Here is a 23,417-nt window from a genome sequence, read left to right on the forward strand (position 1 = left end):
CCCCCATTGACCCATGAGGAAGAGCTGGAAAGTCTGGCATCAGTCCTTAGGCTGCTATATTTAAATCATTTAAAAGTGGTCTTGGCTTTTTTCTTTTCTTTTCTTTTTTTATTGGAAGCCACATATTTCGCTTAAATTTTCGCTTCGAGCTTGCCCATAATGCTGTTACTATCTTATAAACAATGATTAACTTTACTTCAAATATAACCTCCAAACCTGTTTTGATCATCAACAACAAGGTCTAGGCAAATGATCCAAGCCAAAGACAAACAGGGTCATGCTTGATTTATGGGATTTTAGTCGGATCTGCAACACAATAAAATATTTTTAGAGCTCGGCATAAAAAAAAAAATAATAAAAAAAAATTTATTCATAAAATATATAAAAAATTTCCACCGGGTTATAAAATATTGTTAATTAACATGACGTTTCCAGGTCTAGAAATCACATTTTTCTAAAAAAAAATCTTGATTTTTAGTTGTTTCATCTTATTTTGATGCTTTTGTCTTGTTTTAAGTCATGATTAGAAGTTTGCTGAGGCTTCCTGGTTGAGAACCACTCCATAGTTTAGAGCCATGACTTCTGCCGCCAAGAAGAAAACTACATTGCAAAATTACAAAAGATTTGTCACACACATCTGTTTAAACCAGCATTTAATACTCTTTTGAAGCACATTTATTTCGATTTCCAAATGTATGCATCCAGTTTTCTTGTATAAAATATGTGGAAAAAAAGTCAACTGTTCTCTAGTCTCACTCAGTCGAGTCTTTTTGGAGTTCTGAGTGCACAGAAAGGCCTTCCTGCATGCCTACAGACACAAACAGGAAGTTTTTCCAGCATGTTCACAACAATCTGTGTTCCGCGGTGACCACAGACCCCTTCGGGCTTCACCGTCACCGACTAAAACAGGAAGTATATCTACACCGTTATAAGACTCAGAGGTGTGTGTAGGCACCAATCATCCTGAACATGCTTCACATTTGCTTAAATGCAGGAAATAACATTATCTGACAGGAAGCAGAATCCAGAAGTACTTCAGATGCAATAGCTCATGACATGCTTGGTGGAACCTCTTTGAGTGAAGCCTCCAAAGAACCTGGATTGAGTTTTTGTACTGATCTTTTCCAACCTACTGAAAATTAACGAAAAATATTAATACATAATTGTAAACATAACAGAAAAACAAGAACCTCTGGCCTCTAAGGAATGTAAGTAACACGTCAAACCATAATCGTGGTTACCTGTGGAGCGGTTCAGCAGAAACTTAAGCCCAAAATCTGAAGGTGCAGTAGAGGTGAAATATGATAAATAATAAACAGACTCTATCCCTCTTTTTTAATAACAATATTCCCCATCTACTGATAATAAAACTGTAGAAGATTAATAGCAATGTTAAAAGGAATCTTTAGCACATAATAAAAAACAACCAGATTCCAGATGCCCTAAAGGCAAGAAGAGGGGAGGTGAAAGGAGTTAAAACTAACTCCGTTTACAAGTGATCATTATCTGCTCTGGGTCAAAACCCTCTGCAATTAACCGAAATCTGTTTGTAATTTTAAAAAACTCAGCTGGGTCCCGCCTCCACATTTCTCAAAGAAAGATTCCCTTATTATTTTACACAGGGACAGACAGGGTTTTAATGCTTAAGTTGGAAGAGATCGGAGTTTTTAAGCCGAGAGGCTTGCATTGCATGATAAAAAGTGCTGTTTTCCTTGTAATTGTGAAGTTAACAAGCCTGGTTTTGAAAGACAGGCGGGAAACATGTCTATGGAGGAAATGAGCGAGATATCGGAGATAAACCGGAGATGCAGTGGAAGGTTAACTGGTGACGTATGGTTTAGTGGAAGATTGCCCATACAATCCATAGAAATCAGGGTGCCTGTGGCTCTGTGAGGCGTCGATCCAGTCGTGCATGGAGAGCCCTTGGAGGGGCTGGGACATTGAGGCCGTGGAGGGCAGGGGGTGCGAGTAATCCTGTGTCCAAGGGAAAGATCCCGAGCGAGGGTAGGGAGGATGGCCACGGTGGTTCGATATGGAGGGGACGCTAGAGCAATAGCAGTTGTCCATCGTGCACATGAGAATCTTACGGCCACCGTACTGGGGCAGCATGGCCTGCTGGGAGGAGCTGGGATTGGGGTAGTCAGCTGGAGTAAAAACTGAGCTGGAATGATGGACCGACTGGGCGCTGCTGCTACTGCTGAGGCCTACAATGTGCTGGGTGGAGCTACAGGGAGCCAAGGGCGGCTGTGACGTCGGCCCGTCTGCGGAGCTGGAACCTTGACCCAGGAACTGCTGTTTGCTCATGGGGCCTGACGAGGAATCCAGCAGGCTAGTGCTGCTTTCAGGGAAGGCTGTGGAGTGTTTGCGTTTCTCACCCCCGGAGGTATTCGCATTGGAGGGGTGGACAGATATGCTCTGGAGGAAGTGTGCGGGAGTACTGAATGGTGCTGGAAACAAGGAGATGAGGACAATGAGTTTGATTTGTGGAAAAAAAAACAATGTGTTGAACAGAAATGTTTTTGCAAGCCAAGTTAGTGGTTCTCAATTGGTTGTGCTTCAAAACTGTTTATCATATAAAAGTTTAAAAAAGGTCCCCAAAACCAATTTTTTTTTTTTTTGGGTACGTTTACATGACAACGATGTACTAAAAATGAAGACGTTTTTTCTTTGCGTTTTTCACATGCAAATAACGTTGTCAAAGCAATTCCAGTTCACACGGATCATCGAAAATGAGTAAAAACGCTGTATTATGCTGCCAGGCCAGTAGTAGGCGATGTCACTAAAAGAAACACTTTGCGCCTATAGACTGAACACGTAATACACATGCGCATGTCATCACCATTTTCACAAATTAACGTTTTTGTAATTTACATGGAGATGATAACGTAATAATACGTGATAATATGATTTTTTCAAAAACTTTCACTTTGAAACCAGTTTTCAAAAGTTTGGGTTTTCAGGCCCCCAAAACGCCAATGTCCAAAATGTATAAATAGTTTTCTGGTTTTAGTTGAAAACAGTGTTGTGTAAACAGCCCCTTATTTCTTCAATGTTTTATTGGTTTTTACATTTTTTGAGGATGAGGTCATTCCAGGGTCAATGACGAGAAATAATGAAAAATCTTTTATAATCTAGTTTAATCACGTGTCAACAATCTTTTTATTCATGTTGGTTTCATATGAGCAAACTTTTTAATACCAGAACTCATGACCCAATTAGAGACCAATAAGTTGCCGACCCACCAGTCACTGAGCCACTGAGTAAGTTTTTACTAACCTTCCAGTATTTTTCTCAAGTTCTTTTCCTTTTTTGAGACTTCAGACAGGAATATTTTGGAATTAAGATGACCCACTTTGTAAGGAGGCATTACACTGCCTGTACATGATGTTGATCTGTAAAAAAGTCCATTTGACATCAACAGATTACCAACCATTCAAACATATTCAATAAAAGTATTCAATTTCAATCAATTTCTGCACTTTGGTTCATAAATGACATACCTGTCCATGAGTATTTTCACTGGTTTTGTGTTCTACAAAGCAAAACAAAACAGAGCACAAATATTAATCTTCCTCTACAAGCTCCTGCTTGACTGCCTCTTTGTCTGTAAACATGGAAAAATCTGGAAGTGCAGATCTACTGATAACAACCACACGCAGACAGGGAAGCATTTATCACAGGTATGGGCACATTCACATGGACTGTTTATGACAGAATGTGGGTGAGTGCAAGGGGATTTCTAGCAAAAGTCAAGGAGAGTGTGCTTAAGGAAATATTCACTATGTCTGAGGCCCAAGACGGCTGCCTCACTGCCCAGTCAGACTGACTGCGCCTTTATATGAAGGAAAGTTTCAGACAGACTTCCAAGAAACCGTGACATCACATTTAATAATCAAAACTTAAGGCAATATTCAAAGATTTCACTATTTTATTCTTGCTAGACATTTATTGATCCCCCTGCAACAACCAAATCGCACACACAGGACTAGGATATCATAGGCAGTTAAGGATGACCAGATGAAGTCATCTGTGAAGGGTGAAAGAGAGAATCGACCTCACCTTCATGATGTTAATATTCTCCGCCTTGTCAAACACAACTTGGACAGAGCTGAGCAGTTTCTTGGCCTCCTGACGGCGTGCATTGAGCTGCAGGGTTTGGGTTGAGTTCTCCTGGCAGTATTTGGAGTGTGCTTTATCCAGCACCTCCAGAGTTCTCCCCAGGTCATCTTCTAAGAGCTGGTGCATTTTGTGATACTGCACACGCACCTCCTCCTTCAGCTGCTGTACCTTATCCTGCACAACAAACACAAGGTGCACACTGAATTTCTATAGTTTCCATAAATGTGAAAACTTTAACAAATATCTCCCTGTAGGAAAGGAAATGAAAATGATCACAGATTTTGTTGTTTTAATGTCTCAGTTTATTGTACCGTTTCAGACACTGTGAGAAAAAAGGTGATGCTGCAATGTATATTATCAGAAAATTTAAGTGGTTTTTGACCTTAGATGGAAGTAAATCTATTGTAGGAGACCTCCAAAACAAAACAAGGAACCATTAAAATAGCATAATATGGGCACTTGGGATTTTTCTCAGGATAAACATCTGAGAAGCAGAAAAGTTTAAGTAATTTCACATCTGCTAATAGAGTTTCAGGAGAGGACATGTAAAAGTGTTTGTAGAGCAGCTCACTGAGGTTTAATAGCCTGTGAGATGCACAGAAGATTGAAATGTGTATCTGTGATATCTAAATTATACTTAAAAATCTTCATATACAGGGTCCAAAATTTACTTTTTACTTTACTGGCTATTAAACTGTATTTTGATATATTTGTCCTTATGAACATAAAATGTCATTTTAGTATTATTTATATACTAAACAATATAGTTATATATTAACTTTAGTAAATAATACTGTATACTATTATATTGTTTATTAATATTTTGAATTAGTTTTAATAATTTTAGTTTAAGTTATGTGCCGTCATGTTTATTAGTTTAATTTTTTTGTTCTATTTCAGTTTTAGTCATTTTAATACATCTTTTTTTAACTTTAGGTTTTTCCATTTAATATTTATATTATACTTTATTTTAGCTTTATTACAATAACGAAAACATTTTTAATAGTTTTAGTTAACAATAAAAACACTGGCAACATTTGTCTCAAAAAGTGCTGGACATAATGTCACTCGATATGAGTCAGTCACAAAAAGTTTGATTTTGTTCTCATTTTCATTTCGTAGCTTAATGTGTCTGCACAACTTAGTTTTCTATATGTGACTGTCTTTCACTTTTGTGTTTACATTTTAAATAAAAAAATAATTATTTTGTCTGGAAATTTTATTCTGGTTCATGCATGTTGAAGTAAAAGTGTTTATGTATTTGATTGCATTTGCTTCATTAAATTTGAACTTTTCTTGAATATTCATTGTCATTTTCATATTTTTATGTGGATCCCTGGAAGAACAGCAGCCATTGTATAAGCGAATGGGGATCCAAGTCCGAGACCAGGGGAATTTGACCAGGCCTCCTCCTTGACAGTATTATTTTGTAGTATATAACACTTGTCTAATACATTTGTCTTAAACACAAACATAAAACTGCAGACAGGGAGAAAAGGTCTACATACAGTTTAAGCACAGACGCTGCCAATGTCATACCAAAACCAGCCTCTTCCATATTCATTAGCTGCGGTAGAGGGTGAGGGGAGAGACAGGCAGACAGATAGACAGAGTAAGACAGAAGAGTGTGTGCATGTCGTATAAATGTGTCTTTACCTCCACCAGTACTTTGTCAGACTCCAACTTATACAGCTGCTCCTCGATGTCTTTCACTCGATCGTCAATGCGATCCTGCTGCTTCATTAACATATGCTGAAGGGAAGAACAAAGACAACACAAATCAAACCTTTTTCCACAGATCCATGATCTGCCAAACTTAAAATAGAAAGACTCCAGGTTCAAGGAACATCTGAACTTTTCTGAACAAAAAACTATTTTTAGCAATATTGGTAACACTTTACAATAAAGTTCCATTTACATTAATAGAAAACGAACAATGAAAAATATAATAACACTTTATTTTACGGTGTCCTCGTTACACTTTAAATATAGCCTACTTACTTTAGTAAAAAAAAACAGTAAATTATGCACAATTATGTTGTTAATTACTATCACTCAGTACTTTAGTACTTAATTTCTTGGTAATTAATTGTATATATACACCATAACAAGGATACCTTCAAATATAGCGTAACCAAATTATTCTTGTAAAGCATACATTAACCTTAGTTCATGGTAATTTCAACATTTACTAATACTAGGGATGCACGATATATCGGCCACCATATCGGGATTTAGATTTATCAGCCAATATATCGGTTATCGGCTTTCAAATATAAAGAATTATAGGTTATTAGTATCGGCCAAAATTTTCATATTGGTGCATCCCTGACTAATACATTATTAAAATCAAAACTTGTATCTGCAAATATTATTTAATAGACCTAACATGAACTAACAATGAACAGTTGCATTTGTATGAACTAATGTTAACAAAGATCAATCAATACTGTCACAAATGTATTGCTCATTGTTAGCTACATTTTAGTAGCGGTCCAATATCTAATTGGACCTTATTGTAAAGTGTTACCAAAATATTTGTAATCAAATCGTCTTAAAGTCAAATTCAAGCTAATAAAAGCAATGCATTCTCCATACAACCCCAAACAAACATCCTGCAGGCCCTCTCTATGAAATCCCCCCCCCCAAAAATAAAATAAAATAGCTTATTACAGCAAATGAATGAAACAAAACATGTCGGCAATGAGACTAATTCATCAGAATCACGTTTGCTGTGTGATTCTGCCTGCTATTAGGTGTCTGGACAGGTTTTAAATTGGATTCAGAGGAAGCCACTAACCCCAAAGCTCCCCCATCCCCCAGCCAAATCAAAGCCTGACAGTGTGCTGAAGCTTTTATAATCCCCTTTATACTCAGTTTCACATGCCCACGAGAAGAACACTGTACCTCACCACACCAAAGTCCAAAGGATGCTGAATAACAAGCCAATTTAGTTGTTTAATCAGACAAACGTCCATGCAACATTCAAAAGGCCGATTGCAAAGGGAAAATGCAGCTGTCATGACAACAATAACGCACATTGTGCATGCACGAGTGTGCGCATTAATAAGTGTGGAAATTTGAAGCAGAGCGAGAGGGGGCAAGGCCGTCTTAGGCTCTCATTTTGCTCTCTGTCTCTCCCCTTTGTTTGCATGGGCTTCTTTCAGTGTCAGTGACAGATTGTCATGTTATCCCTGCATAGTGAAATGTGCACGAGACCGCTGGAGGATCTATAGGTCACATGAGAAGAGGCACATTCTCGGGGCCTACAGCAACCGGGCTCCTGTAAACCCTTGCATGGATGCCAAACAAACAGCATCTCTAACAGTAAACAGTTAACAGCTTTCACTGGTCAAGGACACAGGACACAGATATAGCGCAATAGTCTGGAAGTAAAAATCTCATTCATTTTCTCTGTACAGACATACCATGAGCTCACAAGTCAGTGTCATTTTACCTTAATTTAATATTTTTATTTTATTTTATTAAATGCCAAATTAAAGGAACCGTATGTAAGAAATGTATTTCAATTAATCATAAAATGGCCCTGATATGTCACTAGACATTAAGAAATCATGTTCATTTCAAATACTTATATCACTGACAACAGTAGTCCGGCCAGGATATTGTCATTTAAAAGAGAAGTTGCAGCACTCAACTGATGTTGATGTTGTCATGTTGTGTTTTGGCCTGATGCTCCACCCTCCACCTATCTACCAATCACAAAGTCAGTAGTGTTTCGGCATCCGGGTTGCCAGCTCTGCTCTAGTTACCACAGCTGCAGCTACAAACGTGTCGGATAAAAAATGTCTAACGTTACGAAACCTAAAAGACCTCGTTATGAATCCGAAATACATTGTAACAAAGTCCGAAATAAAACAAGGATTTGTATAGGAGATGCCTTTGAAAGATGGAGACGGCTGAAAACGGAGAAGAATTTCTCCTGCTGGATCCTGCAGCCTAGCTGGCAACCTCGAGTCAGGGGGGAGGGGGAGGGGATACACCGCTCTACAGTAATTTGAAAGTGATTGCAGTACCAGTTTTGGCCACAATCCTGCATACGGTTCCTTTAACAATGAAATACTACATTACCCACAATTATGAAGTGAGAACCACCAATCAGAGAACTTGCTGTATCACTATATATTGATATACTAGATACTGCACCCCTTAAGCTCGGGACACACCAAGCCGACGTCAAAGAACTAGTGGCGACGAAAGCCGACTGTGCTGTCCTCTATCGTCGACTGTGTCTCAGGCAAAAAGCTGCTCTTGAACACACCAAAATGACTAAAGGCGACTGTCAATGTGCGTTCTTGCGCGTTAGTAAATATCCGTCTATATCAGCAGGTATCAATAGTCTATTTTCGTAATTTAAAAAGAAAAAAAGAAACTAGGACTGCAGGTATACAAACCGTAAACAAAGCAGCACTTGCTTACCATTTCAATATCAATAATGCTGATCACTTTCTTCATTCCAGTCGGCTCAAGTTATTATCAAATATTTGTGCATTCGATTGCTCAGGTAAGATGACGTAAAATTATAACAGCCCTCTGTCTGTACGGTCTTGATTTCTTTGCTCGCTTTCATCAATTTTATTCTCATTCGCTAAGCTGAACAGCCAATCAGAGTTCTCTCTCTCACCGATGGCCCGACGCCGATTCAACAGGCTGAATCGGCCCAAACAAAAAACCCTGATGGTGTCCGACTAGATCAGAGCCAAAAAATAAGCTGACCGATGCTTAAAAACAGCCCGACATCGGTTGAGAAATAGGTTGGCTTGGTGTGTCCCGGCCTTTAGGGTTTTGTAAGGGAACATCCTGAGGTTTGTAAGTCGATGAAAAGCTCATAATTAAATAAATCATAAAAATGTGCAATTAAAATAAATACATAGGGCAGCACAATTAATCAAAATAAAATTAAAATTGCAATAGGGCTTAGTGCGATTATCAAATCGAAAAAGGCTGCAATTTAGCCTGTGTTTCAGAATGAAGAACAGAGTTCTCGCTAGCAGCTCATGATCCAGTGTTTTCAGTTCTCAGAGCAGCTCAATTCACAGTAAACGCTGCTCCACTGAAACTGCATCACTTTATTTTCACATTCACATGTCCAACATTTTTGCTGACATAAGCTTGCAGCATCCTAACAAATTTGTAATGAGAAGCGTTTAGAAATCTGTTGTCAACTAAACAGTTTTCACAGGTCTCCTTGCGGTTTTCCACCAAAATAAAAGCTGGAGGGTTTAACGTTTGAAGAATTTATTATTATAGTAATATTTTAATAGTTAATGAATATAATAATAAATCATTTCAGAAGCAATATGAGATGTTTTCTTACAAGATTAAATGTTTATCTATAATAGTTAAAATCGCAATAAGAAAATAAATAATTGTGACCAAAAATACTGTAAATAAATCATTTTAAAATAAAAACATACATTTAATTTATTTACCTGCATGTCATGTGACCATTAACTGACATCAGAGAACTGTGAACATGTGTTGTTAAATTATTATAATATAACCGTTAAAATCTCAGGAGAAAATATTGTGTCAAAAGGATTCAGGTGACAAAAAACTGTGAGAATCTCTGATCCAGGAGCTGATTAAAGGCTTTTTATTATTATTTTAGAAGTTTTATTAAAGCATTTATGAATTCTGTGAAATATCAATGGCACTAAAATATCAAAGCCACTAAAATGTGGGAGGTTACTTTTGCACATGGGGGATGATGATAAAAAAAATAAAAACACAGTTTTACTGAAAAAAATAAAAAGCCCTCATTACCTTCTCCGCAAAGGATGCTTTAATCCCATAAAACATTGTGAACTTGCTCAGTGAACAAATCCAAGATGGAGGACAAAGCATGCAAAATGTTTGTTTGTTTATTGTCTATTTAATCAAGTACTGATAAAAATGTTATGCAATTCTGTGCTCATTATTGCATCACTTCATTCGCTTAGAAGTATGTTAACGCCAAATTCAATGTCAATTGTAATTTGATCTCTCTTGAGCTTTATGATAGGAGCTCTCTCTGTTTGTGTGTTGAGCGGAGCTGCTGCCCATGTAGAGCGTTTCGTTTCAGTCAGTAGGCTGTCAGTAAAGGCAGCAGTCTATGTAGGAAGCAGACAGCAAAACATCTCACTACATTCTGGAACTAATCAATAGTTTTTAACAGATGAGTGTACCACTGCTTTGGTCTTACAGACTGGCATTTCGAGCAGTGGTATCAGACTTAGTCACCGATTACACATAGTTACATGCACAGGAAACTGCACATCTTCAGCTCAACAATGGCCAAAGCTTCATGCAAGATGCTAGCAGGAAGTTACAGAAAATTACTGCACTATCGGTGCATTTAGCTTATCAGCAATCAAAAAAAATATTTAAGGTTTTAATTTGTTACAACTGGGTGTACTGATGAATGTATCCATGTGCTATATCCTGTGTGAGCGCTTCTCATTTCAAAACGTGCAGATGTGCAGATACGACCAGTCAATCTCTTTTGATTCGGAGCACGGAAGGTCGCATCTAAAGAATCTACAGACTTCTACAGACAATTAACTGTCTCTGTGATAAATGCAAGTCATTAGATTGCAGAGATGCAAAGCCTGATGATAGGCTTGTTGATGGCTTTAAAAAAAAAAAAGAAGCTTTTAAGGTGAAGAAGATGCAAGCTCAGACTGAAACCAAAATAAGCTGGTTTTGTGGGGTAGTGTGAGGGGCGTGTGTGAATTTCACAGCTAAATGCTGGATGGGAGCTGATTTATTTCTGCAGTTTGTAAGTGACTCAAAACAACCTACATACATTCACAGCAAAGACAAAAAGGCATCCTGGCAGTTAAATGTGAAATGTGCGAACAGCGCACTGCTCTGAATGCACAGTGAAGATAACTTATTCACTTCTGAAATGGAAAAACTCACAGTATTCTGACAATTTTTTAATGAATGGTGCATGATTTTGTAAAATGGATGAGAGTACAGATCCGTTCAAAGAAAGGTCATGTACATGTTCAGATCTGGCACGTTCCATTATTATAGTACCCTTTGTGTGCTATAATAAATATAGTATTTAGATCTTATTCATAAACTACTATCTAACATAAAACTAACCTATCATGAAAGTAGCTAGAGAATGAGTACAGTAATATTTATATTCCCCTCCTCTTAAATGTCTTTTATGGCCTGTCCTATTTCAGAGGTCTATCCAACATATAAAATCTAAATAAGTTGACTAAATGTTAGTCGACGAGTAGTCGCAGAAGAAAAAAAAAACTCCACAGGAACTGATGAAGTCACGCATTGACAGATCGCGAACACGGCTGGTGTCGGGCAGAAAATCCAATGACCACAGGTAAAGAATGACCACAAAAAGGGGATGTGTGACCTTAAACATGACTTAACATTTAAAACACGCAAGTAGTAGCCTGACATTATCCACTTTACATGGCCACTCGCTCTATGGTTAACGCAAACCTACATAGGCCTAAATGTGCACTAATCTTAGGCGAATATATCCAAGTGTTTGCATGGAGTTTGGAAGCTAAATTTGTTCCGCGCTTTACTGCACGATATGTTTAACTTCCACGTCCACGCCATCATAGCACATCTTCTCAAATGCCGGCTTCATTGTTAGGCTTCACCCATTGTTAATGGATATTTTTCTTACACTAACGCATCGCTTCACTTCAGAAGGCCTTTATTAACCCCCGGAGATGCGTGGAGCACTTTAATCTTGAATAGATGCGCTTTGATGGACTTCCAAAGACATATACAGCCATTCACTGCCATTATAAAGCTTGGAAGAGCCAGGACATTTTTTTATATAACTCCGGTTGTATTCGTCTGAAAGAAGAATGTCATATACACCTAGGATGGCTTCAGGGTGAGTAAATCATGGGCTAATTTTCATTTTTGGGTGAACTATCCCTTTAAGGCCACTCAGAAGACATTAATGAATAGCTCTGTGTAGTTGGTTCTTGGTTGGTGACTTGGTGTGTATAGTTACATTTCACTTTCAAGAGGTCAATCTAAATATGAAACTATATCCCTTTAATATATAAGGCCTAAATTATCTCAGTGGAGAGGCACTTGTTAGTGAGGATGGATTTAAACTGGATATAAGTGAATGTTTCTAAAAGCTTATTTGTAATTGCTGACGGAACTGTATCTTCCATCTAAATGTTCATCCTGAGATTGATTACTGTATAAAGCATCTTTAGATATTCAACAACCATACTTTTTAGATGTTAATAAATCATAAAAAAAGAAAAGAAAAAAAAAAAAAGGTAACAAGTTAACGTTTTATGACGGCCTGACAAATCCTTCATGGAATGAACTTACTGAATCAGTCAGTATGCTGGGTACACTGAAAGCACGATTTTTAAAGTCATCGGATCGCTGTTCTTCTCAAACTACACAACTGTCTGGGGTACCATTAGTTGCTGTTGTGAAACACAACATTTCAATAGGAAGAATCACCAAATCTGGTACAAACTATGTTTCACAAGGGTGTCACGATTTCGACTGAAATTAAGTCACAATCTCGAACTTCGAAATAAAAAATGGAATCGTCGATGCTGCCACGCCCCCATGTCAGTGTCACGTCTGGTCGGCTTGCCAAGCGGAAAAAAACACACGTGTTGAAGTGCTGCGAGTCGACCTCCTCTAACTTAGCTACAACCAGTCAAAAGATAGCATGGCAACTGCAGATGCAGGAGACCCATCGACAGAACTTGAACCACCTCCTCTTTCACTGAAGTCGCCGGTGTGTTTTGTGTGTATTTTGGATTTCCAGTGAGTTATGTAGACAACGTTCGCAGACATGCAACCTTATTCGGTGGTGGAAAACTCCGGTTAATAGGCATTTAATTAGTGTGCTAGAACCACGCTACAAAATCCCAAGAATGCATCTCACAGCTACGGTGATACCCTCCATGTACAATAATGTAAAGGAGAAAGTTATTGAAGGTCTGAGCAGTGCACATTTACCTGTGTGGTATATGTTCAACTGTTCGGAAATAGTTTATGGAGAGACTATGGACATGGCTGTTTTATTGTTTTTGTTTGTTTTGTTGTGAACTTGAATGTCATCTTCTGTGAAGAAGACTGCAGTTACAAAAGAGAAACTAGATGGCAGGTAATTTTGCTTAAGTTTCCAATTGACTGAAGATATAAGTTACATTATGTTGTTAATAAATGTTTTAAATTTGACAATGTAGTGTGGTACATTGCGAACAAAGGTCAGATATTATATTGCATAAAAGTCTAGTCTAAAAATGGCATAGCAACCTGTGCTTTAAATAGAAATAAATGTAAAAATCGAGAATCGAATCGAAAATTTTATCGAATCGAGGATTTGGAGAATCGTAACACCCCTAAAACCAAAGTTACACACGCAAAAATTGATACAGGAAATAACATAAAATCGTGCGTGAGACTGGATTTCTTCCTGTTGAATTTTGCACACACAAGAAGCCTGTGATCCAAGTTGCCTTTAGACAGATCCAGATATTTAGCATGCAAAATATTTCACAGCATCAGTAATGCATCAGCGCTTCTCTCAGATTCTTATCTGATCATACACACTAAGCAATTGACACTCACGTGAACATGCACCGATAGATCTGTTCATCTTGGCAGAGGCATGATGACAATGGGAAATGGCATGGCACACAGCATGATGAAGCAAAGCACCTTATTACAGTACAAACTGCTTCCATATAATCATAGTGCATTCATCTACAGCAGCTTTGTCCAGATGAATTGCCATCACAAAGGACATTGCCAGCAACGTGCTTAGCTGATAAAACAAGCTTGCTTACAACTTCCTTATTTTCATACTAGAATTTCTCCATTTGCTTTTGCAGTTCATTCCAGAAAACCTTCCTGTTAAGCTCTAAGGCTGTATCCAAAAACGCATACAGTAGGCCAAAAACAGTATGAAACAAAAGAAGTGTGTCCGAATTCACAATACTCACAAAAGAGTAGGCAAAAAGTACCGGGATGACCTTCTACTTCCAGAGAGTGCATTCAATGGACATTTTACTATCCCATGAGGCCACAGGAGAGGATTTGTGAATAGCAGTGTTGCGACATAAGTGACGCTGGTAGGTAACAGGAAAATGACAACATGGCGAATGTAGTACGTCCGAATTACATTCATACTACACACACTCATACTATATAGAACTGAACATACTTTTTTTAGTGGTGGTGAAGTAATTCTTTATTCAAAATAAGTACCTACTCAAAGAGAGCATGTGATTTCGAATGCAGCCCAAAATGATTAAGCAGTTATGTGATCCTTTGCAGAACCTGCATGTCATGGGTGCAAACAGTGAATCACATTCACCACTTTCACAATAATATGACTGTGATTCCAAACATCTGAAGTCATCCGACTGTACTGAACGTTTCTCAAGGCCGACTGTGGGAGTCATATAACGCTGTCCGGACTTGCCTGTGTGCTACGGTGTGATAAGAATGGCCTCTCAAATTATTCAGTGACACCACAATCAATTTTCAAGTCTTTCTAGAGCAAAATCTGGAGGGCATTTACATTTCGAATGATCCGGTCCAACTGAAAGCATGACTAATTTGCAGAAAATGGTCAAATGTGGGCTGAGCCACATTTATATAATTCCTCACTGCTTGGGTCCTATATTTAAGAACGCAGTTAATTTGTGGAAGTTATTCTATGAAGCGTGAATGTCAGTGGGCCATCCAAAAGAGTAAACATGTCTTAAGCAGACTCCTATCATATTAAGCAGTATAAAAAGGAGCAAAAGAGATAGTAGGGGGATCATCCATTGGATCTCCCATGATGTCATCCCTGCAAACAGGAGGCGGATTATTGGGAACGGAGCAGAGAGGGAACTGAGGTCACTCCCTTCCTGTGTCTGCCGAGAACCCATGTCCTATTCCTGAACAAGAGGCGAGGGAGCAAAGAAGGCCAGGCAGTTTTATTGTGGGACCACTTGAGTCACACTCTCTAAATTTATGCACTTGCGAAAGAAAGAACAGAGGGATGTGTGTGTCTTTCAACAGCAGCTGTGGGTAGAGCAGGCCTTGCGTCCATTTCCTCCCTCTCTTTCCCCCTCCTTTTACAGACACTTGGCTGCTTTAGGAGCCATGACACATTGGCCATCTAAAAAGCATTCCTCCACGCATCCAGAAGTCATCCCTGCCAAGTCCAGCAGCAGCAGCTCAACTCACAACAGTTCATTATTCTTTGGGAGGCAGCTGAAGGAAAAGCGTGTTTTTTCAGTCCTACACTGCAGAATGTCCCGGCTAATTTACTTATTAGCATATCCATCAGTTTAATTGATAGGTAAAAGAACTTTTAATAAGTAGCTTTGAGGATCAGGAGAAATAAATGCAGAAAAATAAAAATGGATAGAAGTCTTTACATTTCCCCATAACAAATATCATATTATCAGCAGCATAATTTCAGTTAAAAGTTTAACTTGCAATGGAATAAAATAATAAATAAATATCACATAATAAATGCCACAAGCTTACTTATTTGATTAGTGATCTAGAAATCCGAAATATTTCTCCATTTACATCAATTTAAGTACACACTGATTTTCAGTGTGGACTTTTGGACCCCACTTTAAGTATTTGCTAGTATATGATTATCAGATATTTGGTTTTCCAATATTCAAGAGCTTGATGTTAACATATAAAAAACTTTTTTAGATGACAAGTCTATGTAAATAGTTTAATCTATAAATCAAACAAGGCAAGTATTCTTTAGTGAAGTGCTACTGTTTTATGGATAGGCTCTTTATTTCTGCAATTTGGCAATTAATCTTAAGCCCCTTTCACACAGTGTGTTGATCCCGGGAAATTGCCGTAAAATTGCTAGAGTGCCTTCTGTGTGAACGCAAACACGTCCCGGGATTGATGCCGGGATCAATGCCGGGATGGGGAACTAGTAACATTGCCGGGATCAGTCCCGGAATGCGCCCTGTGTGAACAAAAGCCAGGACCAATGCCGTAAGAGTTGTGTCGTAGTGATGACGCACGTGCCATCGCACGGGCCTTTCTACAACCTATGCTACTGCATATGGGGAACGAGCCACTCGGCAAACCCAGTGGTGTTACTGGGAAGTATGGACTCGACGAAGAGGAGTTATCAGCAGAACTGACATCTGACAGGAGTTATCACATCCTCACGTCACGTATCTTTACGGGATGTGTGTGAACGCACTCACAGATTCCGGAAAATCACTGGCAGTGTGAATGAACCAAAATCAAACGATCCCGAGACAAATCCTGGGACACATTAGCCGTGTATTTTCCGGAATCTCTGTGTGAAAGGGGCTTTACAGGAAAGAAGAAAATATGTGTAGGTGGAATTTATTATGCAGTGAACATTTCAAATCACTGAGAATAAACCTATTTGGAGCCATAAAAAACACATCTTTAATATGATTTACCTTTAAAATGAGCTTTTAGATAAGAAAGTACTTATATACTAAAGTGTTTATTTTAGGTTGATAAACTGATGGAAGAGATATAATCAAATATTTTTAGTTGCCCTGCTACTGAACATTACAGGTGGCACTAAAGCTAGTTTTTCACACTTATCCTGACTAGCTTTGGGGCAATTATTCACTATTAACTTAATAAAGCAGAAGACCTGATATTTCTCACTCTAAAGAGTGTTGACAGTCTCATTATACAGGTGTTAACATTCAGCTGGCAGGGCACAGAGATTCTGGATATGACAGAACTATCTAGGTATATATTCATGTTCCAGCACAGAACTAATGTGTCAAGAGGAAGTGACTGCTTCATCCCTTGAAAGGAAGTTTACTCTTGTTCACCCATCCAATAGGTTCATTCATGATGAAAAATTAAAAAGAGTAAAACTGATTAGGAAAACAAAGTTCAGTCTTTTCAAGTCCTCAGAACTCTGAATGTTTAATTGAGGCTTTTGCTAGGCTACGTTTTGTTCCTTTTACATTACCATTACATTACAGTAGCTAAATGTGTAAATTTACAGTGTAAATATTAGTTAGTAGTACTATGGAATACCGACAAAAAGTACTTTGTATGTATGTGTTTATGTAAGTATGGGCAATAAAACATTAATAAACAGATAAAAGTTCCTACAATATAATCATAGTAAATAAATAAATAGTTATTCAAACAAGCTTTCCGACATTTTGTTTAAATTAACTAAAATTTATTTTTTAGCCTTGTTGCCAAAGAACTTTACTTAAACTGGTTGAATGTATGACCTGAGAAGTGAAACCACGACACAGGTTTCTTAAACGTTTTTTTTAAATGCTTGAAATAAGGTTTGTGGTTAACACAAGCTTAAGATATTTTCACATTTTATTCTATGATATAAGAGAGGCCCTCCACCAAAGACATTGTACAAAGAGATTGTAAGCTTGGCATTGAGAAAGGTCACATGTGACCGAAACGTCTGCCACTTTTTTCAGTAAAAGCATTAGATTTTGTCTCGCTTTTTGACGTCTCTTTTATTTGGCGGAGTGTGCGGACTCTCTTGAAGTGCCTCTCTAATGAATTGAATGGAATTCTTTGTCTACACACCTCATAATATGGACTAATTTTAAGGCACGGTGAGTCCCTAGCTACTCTTCTATTCTATGATATAAAACACACAAGTAATACCCTCTTGTGATTTTTTTTTAAGCTTTTACTTGTCTTGTAAAAGGCAGTTGGTAACAAGTGTCTAAATGGACTACAGAGGTTGTCAGTGACATTAAATGTCATCGAACTCATCTACTCACTAGTCTGCTCTTGCAAGCTATTATAACTAACTTTTTGGGGAAACAAAGACTGAATGAGTTGACGGAAAATTAGTGATGATGTCATTAAAGTCATGAGACCATGGTGTAGTTCGTTTATAGCCTACGTTTAGCTTTTGACCTTTGCCGATTGTATTTACGCTTCAAAATTCATATAAGTTGTGTTTGTGAAGATTATTATGATAAACAAAGCGCAAGAATCATAAGTTATTGTTAATCACAGAACTTGTTTTCTGCTGTAATCCAAAAGCCAAAGGAAAAATACTATTGTGTTTTTGTCAAGGGAACCAGGGTGATGCTAAAATATTTAATCCCTGCACCACTCTATTGTGCAGTTTTTTTCAGCATGCCTGGTTTTACATTGGGCGACTGCCTTAAAGACCCACTGAAGTGCCTTGGAATGCGCAGCTTTGTATGATGTGTTGACGGTAGCTTGGGTGGGACATATTGAATGGCTCCTCCCCCTTTTCAAATAGCCAATAGCGTTTAGTTTACCTCACAGACTGCAAGTCGTACTTGATAGCACCATGGAAGCGAATCCGAGCGCTGATGATACGTTGGATTCAATAATAGAGGTGCGAATAAATTCTAGCCATTTCATTCTTAAAGGTGAACTAAGTAACTTTTTTTACCTTAACTGAACAGCTTCGGAGTCATTGGAATGGTTATATTACTTATTTCGGGTTGAATGGTGGTCGTTTCGCACCCCCCTGGTGCCCGTGAGCGAAAAATACGCACTTGCAACTTTGAGCCGGCGGGCCGCCGGCCGCTGCGTCAGGAAGTCTCGCGTGATATCAGGTCTCGCGATGTAAACAATTGCTTTACGGCCAAAAGAAATCTGCTAAAATGCTGTCATTATTGCGCTCCCTCACGCTGTCCGAACCCGAATGAAGAAGACGTTTTAAAGAACGTCCCATCTGCTTTGATGTCGTTGATCTATAGCCTCTGGTGTCTGAGAATCAACAACGAGTTTTTACGACAGTGTTGTCAAATATCTATTCCGAAGCTGTGGGGGGAGCTCTAGAGAGAAACCTGCGAGCAAAAAGCGAGAATACAGCGAAGAAGTCCCAAAGCTACTGAGTGCTGCTTTAACCAACGTACAGTTAGAAAATGGAATAAAACTCGAGCGTTTGAGGAACCTAACAACTCCAACCCACATTGCTCTGTGACGTGTTAATGGTCGCTTTGGCCAGGTGGTATTTATATCATAGGGGGCGGGACTTTAGATTCTAGAGAGCATTTGATTGGACAGAAGATGTGATGAGAAGCTGAAGTCTGCAGTGATGTCATAAAAATCTGTGATCCATTTTAGGGCAAGTGAGAGACTAAGTTTTGAATGCTTATATCTCCTAAAAGCGAATTTTGTCAATGTTTTGGAACACACCAGCTTATTCATAACGTTAAGGCTAACATATTCATACTAAATGCTAAAAAACTTAAATTTTGATTTCAGGGGGCCTTTAAAGTTGGCATGAAATATAAATTCATCTATTTTCTAAATGCATCTTGATGATCTGGTGTGAATAATTCATCCATGCATGTTGTTGTTTTTTTAAATGTTTTGACCATAATTTTTTATCAAAATGTCATAATTTGATCATCGGGTGAAAGGACAGATTTCTCAAATCTGCATAAGATCATCATCCGCCTCCATCCAATCAACATACAATGAATGAATGAATGAATAGAACCAACCAAGTCCCACCCTACATTCTTTCTCTCTTTTTTATATAATGTGTTGCAACTTCTTTTTCAACCAGACAGTTGACAGTAGTCATTGAGTTCCATGTTTTTTTTTTTCCATATTATGAAAGTCAATGGCAACCATCAACTGTTTGGTTACCAACATTCTTCAAAATATCTTCTTTTGTGTTCAGCAGAAGAAAGAAACTCATACATGTTTAGAACAACTTGAGGGTGTGTAAATGATGACAACATTTTTGGGTGAACTATCCCTTTAAATAACCATCTATTTAATTATTACATTTTAGCAAAGTTCATTAAGGGTAACATGCATTTAACAGGGCTAAACCAGTTCAGGGCCTGAGTTACCAGGTTAATCCATAGTACATATCGAATGTCTAAAATGGACTGGGCTCAGATCAGTCCCTGATACAGGCGGAGTATAGATACGTCTCTACAGAGAAGTTCGGGAGCAAAGCACTCACCCTGATGTCATTGCGTCGTACTTCCACGTCGCGCACCGCATGGCCATGGTTTGGCGCACATCTGGAGAAGCAGCAGTACTGGCAGACCGCCACCTGTTCCACATCGCAGTGATAGAGTCTGTATTCGTCATGGTGCGGGCAGCTCCAGGCCCGGACCTCCTCAGTCGCCACCAGTAGATGTCCAGGAGCAGGACAGGGCTGCTGGAGATGCGTCTGGATGTGAGACTGGCAACACGGTGCATTACAACGAAGACACACTTTCTGCGCTTGAAGAGGAGGCCCTCGCCTGCACAGAATGCAATGCAGAACGGCCGGCGCTTTTTCGACGTTCAGCGCGTTGAATTTTTCCACAATATTATTGAGTTTGATGTTTTTCTCCAGGTTTGGTTTCTGGTTGTACGCGTGGTTGCACTCCGGGCAGCGCACGTTGGCCGTGTCTTTGGCCCAGGCCTCGCTGATGCAGTCCCGGCAGAAGTTGTGTTTGCACGGCAGCTGTACGGGCTCCACGAACACATGCAAACAAATGGGGCAAATGAGTTCCTCCTCAAAGCAGTTCCGCCAGCTCTCAGCCATCTCAGCCATTTGATCAGACATCCCGTCTTGACTTGATCCGCTCGTGGAAGGCAAACATCAAGTTCTAGCACCGTCCTAACAACGTTTCGCTCATTCTCGTGACTCCTTCATTTATATCCAGATGTTAGGTCAGTTGATGAACACCATACGAGCACAGAAGCCCCAGAGAAACAGCTGTTGATCAGCCCCAAATATGCCAAGGGAGCGTTTCTGCTCCTGGCAAAGTTAGTCAGTAATCAAATACCACAGCCGGGCGTGAATAAATGACGTTTTTGGAATGAGAGAAACTTGCCCTTCTTTATCGACAAATGTTTATTTGATTAAACAAACTAAAAACACAAACTATAATTCTGGTATTAATTTAGAGAGCACGAAAAACTACTTAATTTAAAATGATCCTAATGGGAAAAATGAACGACTGGTGCTATGTTTAAGAACTTTATAAGCGATTACTCTTTTGACAGACGAATAACTAAGTGAAACAAATAAAACATATGCATTATGAATAGTTTATTACCACAAAAGTAATTATTTACTCTATGCAAAGTTGGTTTGTGATCCAAATACTGGCACATTTATTTTCATCTTTGTTTTGAGCTTTCTCTGATTGTTAAGCTACACATTAATGAATGACATAATTTAACAAATAAAAACCGACCGATATATTAAAAATGTTGTTACTTTACCTGTAAATAAGCTATTCTTCAGATACCCCGTAACGTTAAACGGTATAATGTATCGTTAAAAACGACAACGAAGAACCGATGAACAAGCAGAAGTGTGAATTTGTAAAAAAGTATCAGACAAACCAATTGTCAGTCTATCTTTAATTATGGCAACCGAATGAAACACCAGAGACAGACGGAGCCTGAATGACAGATGCCTGACTATCCGTTGAAAGATAATAAACTACTAGGTTAAAGGCTTCAACATTCGTCTAAAGTCCAATGCCAGTCAACATAAGATCCGTTAAATCCAAGTGAAAATGTCTAATCATCGGAAGCATATAGTCTTTAGCTAGGTTTAAAACAGGAAAAGGGTGACGCCACAAGTTCTTGAAGCACTGAAAACGTCCTTTCGCACGCATTTACTGAAGCAGTCGATCACGCATTTGATTTGTGCTCGGGGCACATGACATTTGCCCTGCTGGAATTATATTAAAAAAGTAGACCTGAGCCTTTGTGCTGCTCGTGTAATACTATATCGATAGGATTTCTGTCCTCTACAACTATAAGGTAAAGCCAGAAACACCATCTATCTAATGCCGTGACGCGATTTTGAATGAACAAACAATTGACGCGTATACTTGCATGCCAACATGCTCTCGTAGCATTAAACCCCAAAGAGCAGCGATTTTATCGTTGTCAAATCTATTCTGTCGCTATCTGTTCTGGTTGAACATTATAGAATGATCCATAACGCGATCCCTGTCCATGTTTCGCCTTATGTTTACCTGCTCGCACTTACCAGAAACGGATTGCATTCATTTTGTAGTGCCTAATGTCATGTATTTTATTTTGACGAAGCTAACTCGCCTAAAATATTCATGTATCAAAGCCTACATCAATACCTTTGTTGCTCTTAAAGGAGACGATATCGTTTGGCCCTTGTTATCGCTTATCAGCCATCTTGTTTTCCTGTTTAACGCGAATTAAAAACGACGTATCTATTTACTTTTCCTCTCATTTGTATGCCCTTTATATAGACGCTTCACGTAAAGCGAAAATATCCAGTTCAGCGACCATCCAGGGATATCACGTCCATTAAAATGTTAATCCTGGTGGAAATCAGATGTTTACAGCCGTATTCCAATCTGCGTCTTTATTATTTATGATATTTTTTTTCTCCTTTCAAGCAAATCCTAGATGAGAGGAATGCAGGCACAGGACTGCAACTCAGGATACAGTTCACATACTCCCCCCTTCCCCCGATCACGTGACCAGCGCGGATTTGACACAAAAATGGGAGGGGTTAATATACGGAGGAGGGGCTTGATTTAAAGGGGCATGCCTCTATTTCTTTTTTTTTTCTTTTTTTTGTGATCTGTCCAAAATTCTGTTTCTCTGCAGTAAATTAATCACTTATTTAAATTTTTTAAGCATGGCTTAAGAAGTGTTCCAGTATTTTTTTATTTAGCAGCTTACCGTTAAAAAACACCTTAATGTTAGTTAATGTTAACCACAGACCTGTCAGGAATTATTAAGCAGCAATAAACCACACGAGGCAGGAGTAACGAACTTCATCCATCTTATTTACTCTTTCACTTCTGTCCTCGTAAACATTACATCATTACACAACACTTCAAAATAGTAGTCACAATATAATTCACCCATAACACCTTATGTTCACCATGAACATAACATCTAATTTTACTCGAATAATGAAAATAAAATAAACATTTAAACTGGAACCCATGGCTTGAACGTGTTAATTCTGGGTTTTAGGACAGCTCTGTTTGAATCTACCATCCAGTTAGGACTCTTCGTCATCCAACCAGAGATTGCAGAGTATCCTGAAGTCAAAGATGAAATGTAGGGGTGACCTCGCCTTTTTGGTAGCTGCCCCTAGACTCTGGAATGCCCTACGCATTTCTATTAGATCCGCTTCATCTTTGTCCATATTTAAATCCAAGCTAAAAACGTATCTCTTTGATCTGTCATATAATCAGTGATGCAATTTCATTGCACTGTATTTTATTTTTGATATTGTTCTGTTAAGCCTGTTATGTAATGTTTTAATTTTTCTTCTTGTTGTGCAGCACATTGGT

At 38.6% G+C, this 23,417-nt stretch overlaps 1 protein-coding gene across 1 annotated transcript; it reads right to left on the reverse strand.

Moving 5' to 3' along the window:
* Positions 1-636: 636 nt before the first annotated feature.
* Positions 637-22,580, reverse strand: trim8a (tripartite motif containing 8a). Its single transcript, XM_082154718.1, has 6 exons — positions 20,078-22,580; positions 5,776-5,871; positions 4,060-4,293; positions 3,501-3,532; positions 3,277-3,392; positions 637-2,447 (listed from the first exon to the last, which is right to left on the reverse strand). The coding sequence occupies exons 1-6, from the start codon at positions 20,669-20,671 to the stop codon at positions 1,819-1,821; spliced, it is 1,701 nt and encodes a 566-aa protein (XP_082010844.1). The 5' UTR covers positions 20,672-22,580; the 3' UTR covers positions 637-1,818.
* Positions 22,581-23,417: the final 837 nt, after the last annotated feature.

The sequence above is a fragment of the Leuciscus leuciscus genome, assembly GCF_965113295.1.
Source record: "Leuciscus leuciscus genome assembly, chromosome: 22".
Taxonomy (NCBI): Eukaryota; Metazoa; Chordata; class Actinopteri; order Cypriniformes; family Leuciscidae; genus Leuciscus; species Leuciscus leuciscus.